Source organism: Astyanax mexicanus, chromosome 16 (genome assembly GCF_023375975.1).
Source record: "Astyanax mexicanus isolate ESR-SI-001 chromosome 16, AstMex3_surface, whole genome shotgun sequence".
NCBI classification, from domain to species: domain Eukaryota; kingdom Metazoa; phylum Chordata; class Actinopteri; order Characiformes; family Acestrorhamphidae; genus Astyanax; species Astyanax mexicanus.
Window position 1 is genome coordinate 13,457,241 of NC_064423.1, and position 18,021 is coordinate 13,475,261.

An 18,021-nucleotide genomic window follows, 5' to 3' on the forward strand; every position below is an offset into this window, starting at 1 on the left:
CATATCCCTCTAAATTCTCTATAATTTATTGATCCTGTTATCCTGTTTATGTTCCTTTCAAATAGCATTGCAGTAAATGCAATTTAAGCTAATTAAATCACAATAATTTAAATCATGTAAATATTAAATTCTGTTTGTTCTTAGATCTCTTCTATAAAAAAATGTGTTGGTTTCTTTCCATCTCAAAAACATCTTCAGATTTCTGGCTGTGTGTCCATGTACCAGCGGGCAGGAAAATAACATTAACCAATAATATCACGTTTCACTTCCCCCTCCCACCATCTCCACCTATCAACGAGCAGAGTGGCTCAGTTTGTTTAGAGATCCTCCTCAATCCTGGGTCTCACTCGGGGAGTTCATGTATTTATTTGGGTGAATTTCAAACTGTACTGAACAGTTTGGTACGGATATGGAGTGCTTTGTGGGCATTACCGCTAATGCTCCCTGACTTTATCACACCCTAGGGATTAGTAATTTCCAACTACATGCGAAGCATGCTTAGAACTGTCTGAGTTGTTCTAAGTGATAACAGAGGAGGAAAAAATCCAGGAACCACCTGTAGTTCCCTGTTTGTGTGTGTCCTCCTGGGGGTATAGAGGCATTACTGGTGGGAAACATGTGAGCTGGGGAAAATGAATAAAGAAGTAATTCGGAAACAGTGTTTGGGTGTAGAAATCTTTTTTATTAAGGTAACTATAGGAACTATAAGATATAAGATATAGAGACAGGGGCAAATAAAGAAACAACCAGAATTATTACACCATTACTTATAATCAATAAAAACACAAATAATACTTTATTTTTGGCACTATAAGGCGTACTTAAAATCCTTTAATTTTCAGAAAAACCGTTAGAGCGCCTTTTAATCCAGTGCACTGTCTTTATGAATTTAACCAGTCAGGTTGTAAAGAGCAGTAAAGCTACTCCACTAAAGTGCAGTGTTATACAGGAGTTTCAGTTTAGTTCTCCATCACAAAGACTCGAGGCTGGAGCAGCATTAGCATTAGCCTCTAACCGTACTAAGTGCTAGCTTTTTTGCTGTTCAGAGGTGAGTATTGTCGGCCTGTAGCCTGTTGCTAACCCCGGCTAGCACTGCTGGAGCAGCATTAGAATTACTCGCTAATTCCAAGACTGGCTGTCAGAACTTGGGAAGGTAGCAGCTTACGAAAACTTTTGCTCAAATTACTAAACAGATTGGACCAATATTATGGTAAATGGAGGACATTCCTAGACTATTTTTAAGTGGTGAGCATGACATGGTCTGTATGGGTCTATATCCCACTAGGATAATGAATCTATGGACGAACCACTAGCTAATATCGCTCTGATTTACAAGAGTACTCTGGGTTCTTCAGTGCAGCTCTGTCAGGCGGCCTTAGCCGCTAACCATGACTAGCCTTAGTGGAAATCTGCACAACTAAGCTTACTGTAAATAAACGGAAGCGCTTTACTCACCCAAATAAACAGTTTTCAGGGGAGAAATCTCTGTAGATTAACATTCAGCGCTCGTTTGACTTTAAAAGATTTTTTTTTGCAAGAATTACAGTTTTGTTTACTTAGCTTAGCTTTACTTTACTTAGTTATCCTACCCCCCACCACCTAGTGACGCAAAATGTGGCTTATAATCTGGTGCGCTTTGTGTATAAAAAAAGAAACGCTCATTAATAGTGCGCCTTGTAGTCCGGTGCACCATATAGTGAGAAAAATATTGTACAAAAAAATTAAAATGAACATTTCAGTTGGCAAAGAACCATTTCTACTTTATTACCAAAAGCCTGCATTGTTTTGGGTAATGTAAGTAAGGCTCAAATACAGCTTCTCGGCCATTAAAACCCATTCCGTGAAGCACTCAACACATTGTTCTTGATCTAATCTGAAGGTCACATGAAGTTTGGAGGCTTTGGACCCCTAGACCCAGATCCAGATTTGTGCTCCAAAAAATGTAGAGATAAAGCAAAAAATCTGGATATTGAGAAGGATCTGGATGACCAGTTTAAGAATTACTTGGTTCCAACACTGAGAACAGACTGAGAGACTCCGTTTGTAATGTGTCTCACATGCTGTTTCCACAGCGTCTGGGAATCCCAGTAAAAGTCTGGGAGAAGGTTTATCCATGGATATTTCTTTATTAAATTTCTGAGCTTCTATATTGCAAAGATCTATCATTTTCTCAGCAATGTACATTTTATTCTATATTACATTCTATAAGGCTTTAGAATATATATATATATATATATATATATATATATATATATATATATATAGGACCTCAACATTTGCAATTCTTTCTTCATTTCCACCAGCAAAGCCCCAAAATCGACTTTATGAGAAATTCATAAGAATTGTACAGAGATTGTTTTTTTTTCCTAAACAGGAATTCATTACAAAAGGCTCATCCATTAAAACCCCTCCAGGTCCCAATGTTAACCAATTATACCTGCTTTTATGAGCTGCATCCTGTGGATTCATATGATTTTGCGGTTAGGGGACGTAATTACAGCGCCATTCGGCCTGTTCACAGCTGAAGTTGGCTTCAAAGTGATTCTGTTTTATTCAGCATTTTGCAGACCAACATATTCTTCAAGGCTTTTTTAGCTGAAAACTAATTCTATACTGTAAAACTGCTGGGTTTCTTCTTCTACACAGAGTCGAGATTGTGCTGTTAGGTCATTTAGTTGGGTTGTTTGGATGGTGCTGAGTAGCTGTAGCCACGGCTGCCAAGTTCACAGTCGTCCTGCCGAATTGGGGTAATTTAAAATGCAGCCACAGAGTTTGTTTTTTTCCCCATTCTAAACATACCAGTCGTCTAAACGGTTTGCTACTGTAATTGAAGAGAGTAGAGAATGGAATCTTTAATCCTGGTGTCGAATAGCTGGCTATCTAAGGGCATGTACAGGTTTATCTTATATTTTCTATTTGGGAAACTTGTTAGTTACACACATCTTACTAGAAGCATGTTATATGATATACGTATGTGTACTATTACTTTAATTTCATGGCAGACAGTGTGAAAATAAGATTTATAAGATCCACTGTATGATGTTCAATCCTAGATGCCCCCAAGTCCAGCAAAGTTAACATCACTTCAGAAAATGGTTAACGTACTGTTTCTGTTTTTTTAGCACAGTAAAGTTTTACGTGCTATTTGTGAATGTAACTCCATATTTTATTGTATTGCTGGACAAAAGTTTGCCAAAGTAATCCCTTGTCGTGTTCTTTTACATTACATTACATTACATTTGTCAGACGCTTTTGTCCAAAGTGCCTTACAAGAAGGTCAAAGGGAAATAATGGGATAGTGAAGTGTGTGGGAGTGAAGGAGGGGAAGAAGGAAATGAGGTTAGAAGTAGTTGTTAGTTTGTTAGAGATGTTTGGAGAGTAAGTGCTCTTTGAAGAGCTCTGTCATTAGGAGTTTCTTAAAGAAAGATAGCGAGAGATTCTCCTGATCTGGTAGTGGAAGGTAGTTTGTTCCACCATTGGGGAACTCTGTATGAGAACAGTCTGGATTGCTTTGTGTGAATGTTTGTTTGGTAAAGCGAGGCGACGTTCATTGGAGAAGCACAGTGGCCGGGGAGGAAGCGTAAGCCTTCAGGATTGATGATCATCTGATGCTTCTTGATGCAGTGATGTCTGTCTGAGAGAAAATGTCTGGAAAAATCCTCAAATTCCTATCAATTCCTTAACTTCCTGCAACTGGGATTTTTGTACAGGAAGTCATTTTTGTACTATGGTGACAGTAGTTTATTTGAACATTTGTAAAAGTATCCTTTCCATTTGGGATCATCAAAAGTACCCAGAAAGTTCAAAAAGTAGTTTTGAACATAAAATTGAATGAGATTTTTTGTCTGTAGAAACTCTTGACTGGGATTCCTGCCGTCTTGTTTTAAACTGTTTGAGTATAATGTCATGTGACCACTAGATGGTATGAGTAGTGTCTCCATATGAGGCCAAAAGATCAATATTGAAAAAAATGAAGCATCATGGTGCATAAATGAACCCGGAATGTGTTCTGTGACTCAGTGTAAAACCATTTTCTTTTACAGTGTAAACTTCCAACTTTAGAGCATTTCTAATATTTATTCGTTTGCCGGGTCCTGTATAAAGTAGTAGTTCAGTGGTGACTCAGCACGAACAGCACGTCCATTACTTACACCAATCAGGACCCTCTGAACTGATGATTGGCTGCCTCAGGGCTAAGATTTGAGTGTGTTTGACAACAAGCAGTGAAAAATCCTCCTTAGTGCTGCACAAAGAAAACAGGATTTTGACTGAACTGTTGTGTTTGAACAAACATTTAATTCTAGTCTCCCCATAATAAAAGGATGCTTGGATCAGAATATAAACATTTCTCAAAGTTAAAACAGATGCAGCCTGCAGTCGGGAGTGCCTCTCTCCGGGACGGGGGAAAACAAGTGAGCTTTCTCATACAGGAAAGTGAGTCAGTGGCCCTCTCATCTCTCACCTCACCCACTGGCATCCGGAGACTGCCGCAACGAGCCTGGCGTTCCCCTGCACTCCTCTTAGCACGAGCTCGGGCCGGAGCGCTCCTTTCGGTCAGGGCTGAAGGTCTGTAACTCTTTAAGGCCAAACCTCAGAGTCAATCCTGGGTTTTCTGTGGTTCGCCTTTGTTGATTCTGAAAACTGTAGACGATGCATTAACTCACCACTGGAGGACTGCGGCTTTCCGGACCACGCTAGATTATTCCAACTAATCCCAATGTGATGATGAACTGTGTCTCTTTGTGCCAATAAGCAGGAAAATTACACTTCGGCTCTGGTCATGTCATGTGCCGTGCCAAACCGTGACTGTTAGACCAGGAGCTTAAGACTGGAAATGTCTTGATGAAAAATAATGAAGAAATGAGGAATTCTGACAATGTGTTTGCGTTAAGCTAATGGACGTGAACATTTGAAGGACTAAAGTGACCTTTATGCTGCTCATACTACCACTTACATAGACCAACACACAGTGAGAATGTAGATTGGGATTAGATGAATTCAAATTATAGTCCTTTTTTTTTTTTTTTTTTTTTAGAATATTTGTGTGCTCCGGACCAAAGACAAAAAAAGTACCATCCAGACTGTTATCAGCAATAGGGCTCATAAGACAGGGGGTTGTGTCAATTCACTTCTGTGATGCAGCATTAATGCAGAAAAGTACACTGTGATTTTAGAGCAGCTCATGCTACATACAAAACTACATCTTTTCCAGTGGCATCTGTGCATTGTTCAAAAAGACAATGCAAAACCGCTTGCGGCACACGTTACAAAGTCATATAGAAGAACAGGGTAAATGTACTGACCTGACTGCAGCCGTGACTCTACCAAATAAGTAATTAGGGGTGGGCGATATGGCTCTAAAATAATATCATATTTCATGGTATTTTCGCAATAACGATACTCTTGGCGATATGACAAAACACTTAAAAAAAAAAGCAATTTCAAAAATACATTATACACTGCAAGAAAATAAAAAATATATATTTTATTATTATATACAATATGATACTGCACACCCCAAAGTGCGATATTAAAAAATTAAAAAAAGAATTTTATCAGATTTGTTAACAGAAGTCAATGATCCAGAATGTCATGATACTAATAACAATGCACTCCAAATATCTCCATATATACAGGATTAAAGTAAAATTAATTATAGTGTACAGATATAATCCATCTCTAGTAGATATATAATGGGAAATGGAATGGGTGATATGGCACGATATTTTAGGGTATAATATTGTTCACGATATTGAACATTTTTGACGATATTATCGTGTACGATACGATATGGCACACCCCTATAAGGAATGTTGGAGAATTTTGAAATGAGGCAACGATTGTTTGCAGGGACATCTGAAACAGTTCATTGTTTGTTACTCACAGCGCTAAAATGTTTTGTGAGAAGGAATGGTGACATTAGTAAGTGGTAAATGCCTACCGTTTCAGGTCTGAAATGAATGAATGGATGCATGTTAAGAAATGAAAAAAAGTTAACCATTAAATTAAATTAAATATTTTAAGTTTATACTATCTGCAATAAAATAAAAATCAAAGTAAATGTAAGGAGCACTGCATAGATTTATTGTGGATTTTCCACATTTTTTTCTGATTTGACGTTGCATGTTTGTGGTTACAGTGCCATGGTAGGCATGTGGTTCTGAACAGTGAGATAACTTGCATGGCTGTATCCTGATTGAACAATGATTTAGTTTGGTAACTCCCAGATTTCTCCATTTTGTTGCCACAAAACTTAATATTAAGCTTAATATTTCAGCCTAGAAGGACTCAACTGCACATAAGAGCTTAAATATTATCTCCCCATCAATATGATCATAGATGAAACACAACAACGAAATCAAGAAATTTGTGCTTTAATTACAGATAAAATATAAGTATAAAAATACAAAAATAAGATACATTTCACAGTAGATACAAAAGTACTGTAAAAAAAAAAAGAAAGGAATATATTTACAGAGATACAATCCCAAGCTGTGACACATCAGAACTTGGATTAGACAACAGAAATGCAAACTGTTTTGTCATTTATTTACAAAACAACATAAATCAGATTACTGTATTACCATGTACATGTTTAGGCAACATTAATCAACCAGCGGCTCGTAAAGGTTTCCTACTACTGGAATCCTACTACACTCACCCACAAACCCACTAAAGCTCGCTCAAACAGTGTCAAACATATTTAAACATTAAAAAAAAAAGAACAACTGTACAGAACATCTCTGGGCCGACAGCCTCCACATAATAAAACACTGCCATTATACTGTAGCTGGTTATTTCATTGCTCTTAGAGTAGCTCAGTTTGGATTTCAAGCCGGTGTATCCAGCGAGCACCAAAGCACCGAGGCTCAGACTGAGACTGGAACGCTCCGAACACCAGCGAGCGGAACTCACACTCCACACACACTCCACATTTGGCTTGATCTCTGTTACGCTTACAGTCTCCAGAGGGTGTAAGAATTCGGCCTCGGCTGCCACATGGCTTTCTTAAAGAAGAGGTTCAGGAAAGAGAGGGGGATTCAACGGCTCCAAAGACGAGTTTTTCAAAGGTACTATGATTTATTAGCCTGACCTGCTATTCTAATAATCACATAGTCTTTTTCCTCTTTGATGTATATAGTGTAACTGACCTGCCTGTCTCTGTCCACAAGTGCATACATTTATAATATGGCCAGAAAGCAAAAAAAAAAAAAGACAGCAGAGCCGCCCAGGCAGTTGAAAAAAATTCGAGAGTGGGTGTGTCTTCTTTGCATAGAACACTTTTAAAAATCTCAATCAGCCTTATTAATTCAGGTTGAAGATTAGATTAAACAGTTTACGATACTAAGCTGGTTCGGATGAGTCTGTGGCCATGATTCTTTTTTATTTGCCTTTTTATTTTTGTCTATAAGGCAAAGTTTGAAGGGGCATGTGTAACATTTATTCTCACATGGTAATAAACTCACAGATTAAAAAAAAATGACAGAGAACGTTTTTTTTAAAATAACCAATAACTGCATGTCCGGTTATACAACACAGCTATCTCTCCATTCTGCATGTTTCAGTACTTGATCCCAATCACAGTAACCTGCATCGTCTAAAGTTTATTCGCACTGTATTGGATGGTAACATGTATTTTCGGTAACACTTTCTTTGAATGTCCTCTCTTTAAGACTCTATAAACACATTCATAACACCTTATAATGCATTCAGAAGGCATTATAAACATGGCTATACATATTTATAAAACTCTATAATTCATCATAGCCATGTTTATTACGCATCATGAACTGTGATTATAATGCATTAATAGCTGTGTCTATAACATGTTATACGTCAATACCAAGAAACTCAGTCCCAGCTTGCAGACCATCTGTATCATGACTAAAAAAGCTTCCAACTTATAAACACACCCTCAATAATCCTAGAAATATATAGTTTAACCACTCATGAATTATACCTGTCTTGAATATAATATTAGTTATAGTCAATTATAATGTATTATAACAGGTCTTTGTGCGCTCTAAGTGAAGTGACATACTTTTACATTGCAAGACTGGAACATTAACTATAGATATATACATGTATATCATAGGCATAGCTTATAATGTATTATAATCAAAAGTCATAATGCTTAATAAACATGGCTATAGTGGGTTATGCATTTTTATAAATATTTATAGCCATGTTTATAGTGCCTTATGAATGCATTATAATATATTATGAATGTAGTTATAGAGTCTAATAAAGATGACATTCATAGAAAGTGTTACCGTATTTTCTATTTCGTTCTGGTAACATAGTGTAATCGTAACTTTAGTGTGAACTGTTGGGATGGCAACCCTATTTGATTTCATATGTATTTCAGCAAATACTGTCTCTTTAACCAGCAAGAAAGTGACATTTGGGTTTGAGTACTGGCAAGAAATTAGCGAAACAATATGTATCACGATAAAGGGGTTACAGTTCAGTATATCGCAATATATTGCAATACTGTATGGCAAGGCCATATACACTATTGTGATTGTTTAAATGAAATTTAAGGAAAACTCATAGTGTAAAAACACAAACTCATATTTATAAAATCTGAGTAAAAGTAAAAGTTAACTTCATATGCAATCATAACTATTAAATCTAACATTAGATGAACGACTGTCTGACAGATTTTTACATGTACACTAATAATTAAAAATTAATACTGTGTATTTAAAAAAATACATTATTGCAGTATGGCAATGTAAAATAAGGTAATACATATTGACCAATCCGTCAATAAGGAATCAAAATAACTAAAATAACTGCTAGGTAATATCATATCACACTTTCTCACAAAAATGATCATACTTTCTGTATTTCATTTATGTATTGTTTTAATAATAGCTCATCTTTCTGTATTAAGTTGAAAAAGCTTTTTGCTCACATTTTTTTATACAGCTCGTGGGCGGCACAATACAAGTCAGTTTAAAGGGATAAAGAGTTGTGATGTCATGTTACGACACCGATATAAAGCATTTAAAAAGCCCCCCTTGTGAGGCGTTTCATAACCTGCATAACCTGCATAACTGTTCTGTACATGAAAACTGACAATAACAATAAATATCTCTGACGGCAGTGAATCTGGGAATATGCAGCTCAAAGGAAAATAACTATATTATAAATAAAACAACCTTTTTGGAGAACTGGCTTCCTCCAATAAATAATAGCAGTAATGTATTTACAGTATGCACATTATCAGGGCCAAATCTAATAACAGCTCCGTTCTTCATCTAAACACCAAACCACATAGCAGGAGAGGCACACTTTCCCCTTTATTATGTACGGCATGCATCTACATATATTTCAGTGGTTTGTGTAGGACAGAGGACTCTGTCGGGCAGTTACGACTGGCTCAAGTGAACTGTGGCGTCAGGGAGGGGACCGACGAAGAAGCAAAAAAAGCCAACGTCCCTAAAAGAGCGAATTCTCCTCACTGTCTTCTTTACCTGCAAGACAACAAAAAGCAGCGAGTGAAACACTGGAGAGAATTACAGCGCTGCCTTTCTGTTACATAAGAACCAGAGACACCGAAAGTGTCCTGATCTGAGAGAGGGTTTTAGCAGTGTTGGGCTATATTTGGAAAATAACACAGGGCCAAAATCTGTAAATCTGTAAATCTGTATCTGTGTCTGTTTCCGTTTAGTGTCGAATATTTACGTATCTGTATCTCGATTTAAATTGGAAGTGGACGTGCTTTCCCAAAATGAATGTTTTTGTTTTGATGACCCAAAACTATTTTTTTAGCCTGTAGTGCACAGCTTCCCCTCATGTGCAGCACGATTATATGATACAATCAGTTTTATCCCACAGAGAGAACGTCTGCCTCCTCTTATCTGCATTCATCTGTTTATAATTATCTCTTCAGTGGTTTTTGCGTCCGTGTTTTGTCTTTACCTACGTACAGGCTCCTGAAGAGGAACTTTTGTCATCTGCTTAACTAAGCAACAATAGGTGGCCCTACATCAGTTAATTCATGCATTGTTAAAACAAAGTTGGCAGACTTAGAACTGAAGAGAGCTGGCAAGCTAACGCAGAGCACGACAGAGTCCTCACTAAACCAGGATAAACACTGACGACTTTCAAAATGAGCGAGTTGTGGTGCCTCTTTTAATCCTAAAGGTTTTAAAAGCTGACTATTTTTTCCTGCAGAGCAAATAAAGAAATTTGGTGAAAACACCAAAGTGGTTAAAACAGGCAGCCATGCTAACACTGCTATAGATTTTGCAATGTATTGGACTTACGTTACAGGGTACTTGTACTATTGTAACACTGTACTCTTAACACTCTCCCAACAGACTACACTGTTGAGAGTAGACAGTCACCAGAGAGGTCAATAAATCCTCCAAATTTACAGATTGTCACGATTGTCACTTTCAAAATATATATGGATATTTTCTGCTCATGGGTGAGAAGTGTTCAGGGCGGATCTCAGTCCTTACTTCTGCAGTGGCCGTAATGGCGTACGCCAATGGAGCGTCCGAAGAAGCAGGTGGCCCGGCGCAAGTGGCAGGCACTGGCATAAGTGACATCATCATTGCCACAGATGGTCTTGTCAGTTGGCATGGGCAGCGGGCAGGGGGCTGTGCGGCACATTACACAGTGAGCGCTGTTGGTCTGGTCTGTCACGCAGGTGTGGGTTCCGGGGCAGACCACATTGGAGCAGGACTCTGAAAATAAAGCAGAGGTTAGTTTATTAGATGAATGATTAGAACAATGACTGGTTACAATGGTCTCTCATGAACTACTAGTTTACATACAGCCGAATGCAAAAATCTGGAAGCCATTAAATTTCCATAAAAGTGTTTGGTGTGTAAATAAGTCACTCTCTACAGAGACACACATCTGCTCTTGTTAATACACAGTTTTTTCTTTGACTGTTGGTCAGTGAGGACTATCTTCCCTGAGAAAGTCTGTGAGGTTTAGTTGCTTTTGTAACATAAAAACTCTACCTTACTTTTGTGTGAAAAAAATGTGAAAAACTTAATGGGAGAGAATAGAAGGAATGACAGTTGAAAAAAAGAACAAATAAATGAGTGCAGGTCGGTACGGCCTTGGATTAGACCAGGCCTGGGATTTGGCAGGGACAAAAATGAATGGGAGTGAATGGGAGTAATTAGGGTTGAAAATAAAAGTTAAACGAATTGGGGTCAAAACTGTGAGTTTGTCTGCCCTGACAGAGTATATCCAAAACGGTCTATAGCAGATAAACATTGACAAAAATGATTGGTATCCTATAGAGGGAAAAGTGATTTATAAATGAGTTTAGCAGGTAAAATGAGTTTAGCACGTCTCACAATTAGTCAAACAATCTGGTAGTTACACAGCAAAGAAATTGGCAGAAAAAAAATCAGTCAGGCAGCAATATAGAGTATTGTTCTCGCTGTGCAATAATATTAATACAAATGTAGCATGTACAAAGACTATGATGCATTTTATGTCATGTTACAGATATGCTGAAATTGCCACAGTTTCATTTGTTTTCTATAGAATTTACACTTTACAGTGTCCGTACTTCTGCATAAGATCACAAGCAATATGAATCCTATTGTAATAACTTCATAAAACCTACTGAGTGGTAAGTTTTTAGCCTAGCTGCAGTATTACACACTGTCGTGAGATTCTAACGAAAGTGACCAGAAAAGTCTCACTTTTGCACTCTCCTTGGTACATGATCTCGAGGTCAGGGTGACCTTTGCAGCGGGCCATCAGAAGAGCACACTCGTCTTTGTAGGTGTTCCCGTCACTCCCGCAGACTGCATGCTTTCTGGAGATGTTGGAACAGTCTGGGGAGCAAACGCACTGAGGACGGCCAGTCTTCATCTTGCATACCTTCCCCGGGCCACACTGCACTCCCTCACACGTCTCTGTGGGAAAAGTGAGCACCAGAGTGATTCACACGTACAGACATAATTACAGGGGTAACAGTTTAAAACTGATACAGTGGATATACACAGCTCATTTTTGTTTTTAAAGCTGTTAAATAAATAGTGTTTACACCTCCAATGAAGATCCAGGTCCAAAATTAAGGACCCATACACAGAGTCATCCAATCAGTTGGACATGAGGTGAGAAATCCAGGTTCTAATATTAAAAATCCACCCATGTTAGGTCAATAAATGTTAAAATTAAAAAATAATAATAATGATTTGTCGTTAAACTCCTCGAATTAAAAGTGAAATATGAATTACATCTAGATTGTTTAGTTTTAAATATAAGCAGGCAGCGTACAAAAGGAAACATTATAAACACTGACAAAAAAAACATTAAAATTATTATTTTTTTTTAGTAATTTAACATTTTAAGCTAATTCTCTCCCTAATTTACAAGACCAATTACCAAACCCATGTATTAAGACAACACCAGGAGGGTGAAGACTAACACACGCCTCCTCCGATACATGTAAAGTCAGCGCCCATTTTTGAACTGCTGCTGATGTACAACGACTCGATTTCAATACATCAGCTCACAGACGCCTTGTGCTGAGCAACATCACCCTTTGGAGTGATGGGGGAGAGAGCACCATCTAACTACCTAGTGAGAGCAAGGAAAATTGTGCTCTCTCAGGGCTCCGGCAGCTGATGGCAAGCTAAATGAATGGGATTCGAACCAGCGATCTCCCAATCGTGGTGGCAATGCTTTAGACTGCTGGAACACTCCGAGCCCCAAATGCAAGACTTTTTAAATATGATTTCTTAGTTGCTTCTGTTTGCATGGACAAGGAATGTTAAATGCCCACACAACTTCAGAAATTAAGATAATGAAGATAATCAAATGGGTTGCAACAAATGAGAGATCATTTAAGAATCTAAAGGTCATCTATAAGAGACTCTGAAGATTCTGCCTTATTTATGATAAGCACAGACCTGCTGTAAGCACAAACTGAATGCATAGAAAGCTTCATCACTAACTCAGAACCTCCCTCACGTCTGAGCGATGAGTGTTGATATGCCAAATCCATGGGAGCCCTGATCCCTTAGCTGAAAAAGCCCTTTAATATCCTGTTTTCTGAGATACCCGACTGGCACTTAATCACTTCCAGCATGAGCAGAACTTCAGCCTCCTCTGGGAATCCCAACGATCCTGCTTTACGCTGAAATGAATAATGTTCTGTTTAGCAACATTTTGTGGCATTTTACCTAAAAACTGTTTTAACACTGAACACAGTATATTCAGCTTTTTAATGGAGGTCTTTTCAATAGGTTGCTAGTCTCATAAATGTTCAATTGACAAAAAAAAAACTAAAAAGTCTCGAGGAAGTTCTACCATCTGTTGGTAAACATTCCTGGAAAACGCTTGTTATGTGCGAGGATTATCCAGCTCAAAAAGGCCCGTTGGAAGTCCTGTCATGACAACTGCAGGGTGAGCTGTTAGTATCCCTCGTGTCACTACTGGAGATGACCAACTTTCATAAGTGATGGCTCCCAAGATCAACACACTAGCAGTTGGGGCAGTTTGTTGCTACACATACTCAAACCTGACCATCATCAGATCCCAAACAGGATCAGGACTCCAACCCTTAGCACCCCAACAGATATGCCTCCAACCCTTAGCATTCCAGGTGCTAGTTGGTGGGTAAATTGTCAAAACGACCATGAGTTATTCATAGAGGCATGTCTATCAGTCAATGACCTCTCACCAGGAGGAGCACTACCCAAATTTAGACTCAGAAGGCCTTTTAATAGGGCAGCAGGGAAAGCATTTTGATATCAGATCATAGCATGTCTGGAATAATATACATATATGCCTGAGACATAACTGCATGCTACTTCCATGCACTTATTTTTGTCAAAAAGTGTATTTACTGCAGTAAAGTAAGTGCAAATTACACTATCAACCGGTAGGGAGAAACCAGCAGCAAAAAATGCACATTCTCCAGAGTGCTGCCTTAAAACAGCAATTTGGGAACTCCCATGATCTGCTCCACAGACCAGACTATAAAGATGTAATGCAAAAATTAGTCAGAGAGCGTGAGCTGGACCTACGGGAATGCTTTGAGGCCTGACGTCTACACACAGACAGACACTGAGCAACATCCTGTGCTCCCTATCATTTTATGGTTACAGGAAAGTATTCTAAAACAAACGATAAAAGAGATTCTCTCTTTTTCCAGTACTTTTCCTGTTCCTTTCCCGTTCCCCTTTACTCTTGAGTATCTAATGACTCTGATTGTGTTCTGGGCTTATGAGGACCAGACTTCTCCAGCATGTGGCAGCCATTTCTCTCTGCGGTGAGCTGGAATTCAGTCATTTCTGCGGAAGGAAGGCAAAACAAGCCTGCTTTCCAACAAGAGCTCGGAAAGAGTGAGAAGGAGCGAGCAGGGCAAGAAGAAGATCAGAACCGCTATTGTATCAAACGCATTCCATTTCACTCATGTGCAGTACAAACACAGCTGGACTTTTCCAGAAGACTAAACTCTTTTCCCTCAGAGTGATATACATCCATGCTGCACCACAGTAACTGCACCGACTGCTATCTTGGCACCTGCTAATCCCTGGGATGAGCTTTGTAACGAGGAATATTCATGAGAATGACCCGAGTGATATTATGATATAATATTCACCACACATTGGATTTTTTTCAGGTTTTCCCAGGCAGGACATTCTTCTGATCTTGGTCTCTGGACTGTAATTAAAGAGACACGTCTGCCCACATCATAAATGTATGTAGGTGTTCTATATCCCTGAACAAGCACGCATACCTGGCAAAGATTCACAATACAAGATTATACTCAGAACAGCTGGATGGAGTTATGCAGAACATCTGGCTTGAATCCATACCAAGTTTTCAAATTTGAGGAGGAACAAAATTTTAAGAGCCCAGTTATAAACCCACGATTCGCCCTGGACGTCTACCACACTTCCCTCTCAGTGTTTCCCTTGTTTTCTCACTCTACATTTACATTTACATTTACATTTATGGTATTTAGCAGACGCCCTTATCCAGAGCGACTTACAACAGTGCTTCAAAGTTACTTAAGATATCCAAAGCTAGTTTGTAGACTAGGATCAAGAGATACAGAGAGCTTAATCATGTTAAGAACCCTAGGAACCTTTTTTTATTTTTATTTTTTTTTAATTATTATTAGTTTAGGAACTCTTTGAAAAGATGTGTCTTCAGTCGACGTTTGAAGACCGTGAGTGACTATGCTGTTCTGACATCCAGTGGAAGTTCATTCCACCACCTTGGTGCCAGCACAGAGAAGAGTCTGGATGTCTGTTTTCTGTGTGTTTTGAGTGATGGAGGTTCGAGCCGAGCCGTACTGGAAGCTCTAAGAGCTCTAAGAGCTCTACATTAGGGAGCGCATAATTTTTTTGGCTAAATAAATAAATAAAAGACTAAAGAATTATTTCAGAATATTTTATCGAACAAAGGCATTTTCTAGGAAAAGCAAAACAAAATTACATTTTGCCAATTTATTATCATGCAGTTGTGTCCTTGATAACATGCCTAAAGATTTTACATCTGATTTGAGCTACCAGAAGGCCAGTGAAGATTCAGAGCTAGGGAGTGACATGGCTCATCTTCAGAACCAGTTGGATCATTTGCATTCTGGTGGCACATATAGGAAGACCTGCTAAAGTCACTTGCAGTAGTCCAGTCTTGATATGACATGAGAGTAGCGTTAAACAAGCCCCTTGGGTTGCCTTCCTTGAGTGAAATGTTGTAGGACGTCTTTGTTTATCTTTATTAATGATTAACTTTTATAGGAATGTGTTTTGTGCAAAACAACATTATGGTCATTTGTCTTATGATCTTTAAAGTAAGTGTTAAATAGTTGAATTCTTTAAAAGACTGGACAGTGGGCCTACCTTTGCAGGGCCTGCAGGAGACGATGCCCAGGAAGCCCAGGAGACTGACCTCGTTGATGGGTAGACTAGTGTTGGACCAGGCTGTGTCCAGGCGGCCGCTGGAGCAGCACTCCTCCCTGCTCACTTCACGCATGAGCACCATGTCACAACGCTGATCCTGCTGCAGCCAACACATGCCCGCTGTTCACACACATTCAAACACACACACACAGAAATATACACCATTAGACTGCTGCTCAGACCTCTTTATCCACAGCAATCCAATGAACATCACTGAAAACCATTACCCATGTGTTGAGAAGGCATATAGTGAATATTTTAATATATATAAAAAAAATAACAATAGAATATAATTATGCATTCAGCATCTTTTAGAATCCACAGTAATAGGTAACTACATTATATTAATAATAAGGTTAATAGATAATTAATCCATCTTGCAGTCAAACTAACAAAAGCACATGACAAATACAAGTACCTGAGCATTATTACATATACAACTATTACCCAAAGTATATAAACAGTATATACAAGCTCAAGATCCTTCTAATTAAGGAACTTTTACAGTTATATCTTCAGTAATTAGAAAGAGTCAACCCACTGTTACCTGAAGAACGAGAGATATTCATTTAAAAACTCCAAAAAATACACGTAAACTAAAAAAAAAAAAAAAAAAGTTTCATGGTCAGGAGGGCTCCTTTCTTAGATTCTTTTTCAGAAGATTCCAATACGGTCCAATATCCCTCCATGAATCAAGTTACTTTAGTTTATAGTCAGATGTATTAAAATTAAAACCCTTGTCTGATTCTAAACTTGACGTCCAAATGAAAAATCAACATGCAAGAAAAGGAACTGTACAGATACAGCTTGTTCACCACAGTACAAACAGTGCAAGTGTTCCCTGAAAGGAACAACATGATCCTTCAGTTATAAAACCATGCTCTTCAAAATCAGAGAAAACATCTGCTTGGAAATACAGTGAAACATGTCCCTTAAAGGTACTAAAAACGTACATTTAAAAATTACCACCCCATTATTTTGAGTAACAAAGTTCAAGACTAAAAGCCTCTTCTGCACTGCTTTCTGTTTCAGGAGTGTGTGCACCTGCATAATGCGCATATCTCCTCAGCTGAAGTTTGTTGAAGTTGGCTTTTGAGGTTGAGTTCACAGAGTTCAGCAACTCTTGTAATTTAACAGCCTTGTGGTTTACAGTGAATAATCAACAACAGAACATCTATCTGTCTTCCACTCTTCTCTTTTTCTTTTCTACTTATTCACTACTTATTTTCGCTCTTCTTCTAAACTTTCTTCTCTCCTTCTTCCTCCACTTCTTTTACTTCTTCCTTTCTTCTACACTTCTTTCCTTCCTTTCCTCTACTATACTTTTTCTCTTTTCCACTCTTCTTCTTCTTCTTCTTTTTCTTCTCCCTTTTTCTCTCCATTAGTGAGGATCCAAATAAAACAATAAAAACAATAAAAAGCAAAAAAAAAAAAAAAGCTGTTCTAAGCAAATTCATTGCAATTAAAATTATTTTTTTCCAGACTTACCACTAGTTTGGTGTTTTCTGAGAATTTCACATAATGAAATGAGCATCAAGCAGTGGAGCACGAAGAGAAAACTCATGGTGGATGTTCTTCACACACACAAACAGATGTTCAAAGTGGAAAAGTGGAAGGATTCCCTTGCAAATATTTACAGAGCTGAGAGGCTCTGGTCAGGTCCAGACGTTTCTGCGAAGTGCTGCCCTCGTTTACGTGAATGGGTTTGTGGTGAGTGATGTGGGTCCGCCCCTGTATAAATATTCCGCTCCCAGTGAGTTATGCTGCTGGGCTGGGACAGGCTGGGCTGGGATGGGCTGAGGTGGGATGGGCCAGAGCTCCAGCCTGCAGCCCTCTCCAAGTGGACCGAGCGTGCCTGACTGTGTCACTTCTCGGATATGAGGTAGAAACTCCCACACCTCGACTCATTCACTCTGAGTGGAATGGGCGTTTAATGAGAACCGGCCGGCTACAGTGTGTTTGTTTCGACAGCCATACGTGGAAAAGCGCCTGCTGTTTAGTCTGGCCTACTTCATCTACATTCCTTCCTCCCACGACGTAAACAATATTGCTTCAGCCTGTGTTCAGCTGAAGGCACTCGTGTGGTGGGAAGAAGAAAAACAACCAATCAGTAGCT

At 38.6% G+C, this 18,021-nt stretch overlaps 1 protein-coding gene across 1 annotated transcript; it reads right to left on the minus strand.

Annotated features, from left to right (window-relative positions):
• Window positions 1-6,358: 6,358 nt before the first annotated feature.
• On the minus strand, window positions 6,359-17,717 carry fstl3 (follistatin-like 3 (secreted glycoprotein)). Its single transcript, XM_007252615.4, has 5 exons — window positions 17,394-17,717; window positions 15,846-16,025; window positions 11,685-11,900; window positions 10,476-10,703; window positions 6,359-9,482 (listed from the first exon to the last, which is right to left on the minus strand). The coding sequence occupies exons 1-5, from the start codon at window positions 17,467-17,469 to the stop codon at window positions 9,448-9,450; spliced, it is 735 nt and encodes a 244-aa protein (XP_007252677.2). The 5' UTR covers window positions 17,470-17,717; the 3' UTR covers window positions 6,359-9,447.
• Window positions 17,718-18,021: the final 304 nt, after the last annotated feature.

Excerpts from the sequence above, each read along its gene's own strand:
- fstl3 (XM_007252615.4), bottom strand. The coding sequence starts at position 17,469 with ATGAGTTTTCTCTTCGTGCTCCACTGCTTGATGCTCATTTCATTATGT. Across the intron at positions 16,026-17,393 it reads CAGAAAACACCAAACTAGTG|CGGGCATGTGTTGGCTGCAG; the intron begins GTAAGTCTGGAA and ends GTGTGTGAACAG. Across the intron at positions 10,704-11,684 it reads GTACCAAGGAGAGTGCAAAA|AGTCCTGCTCCAATGTGGTC; the intron begins GTGAGACTTTTC and ends CTTTATTTTCAG.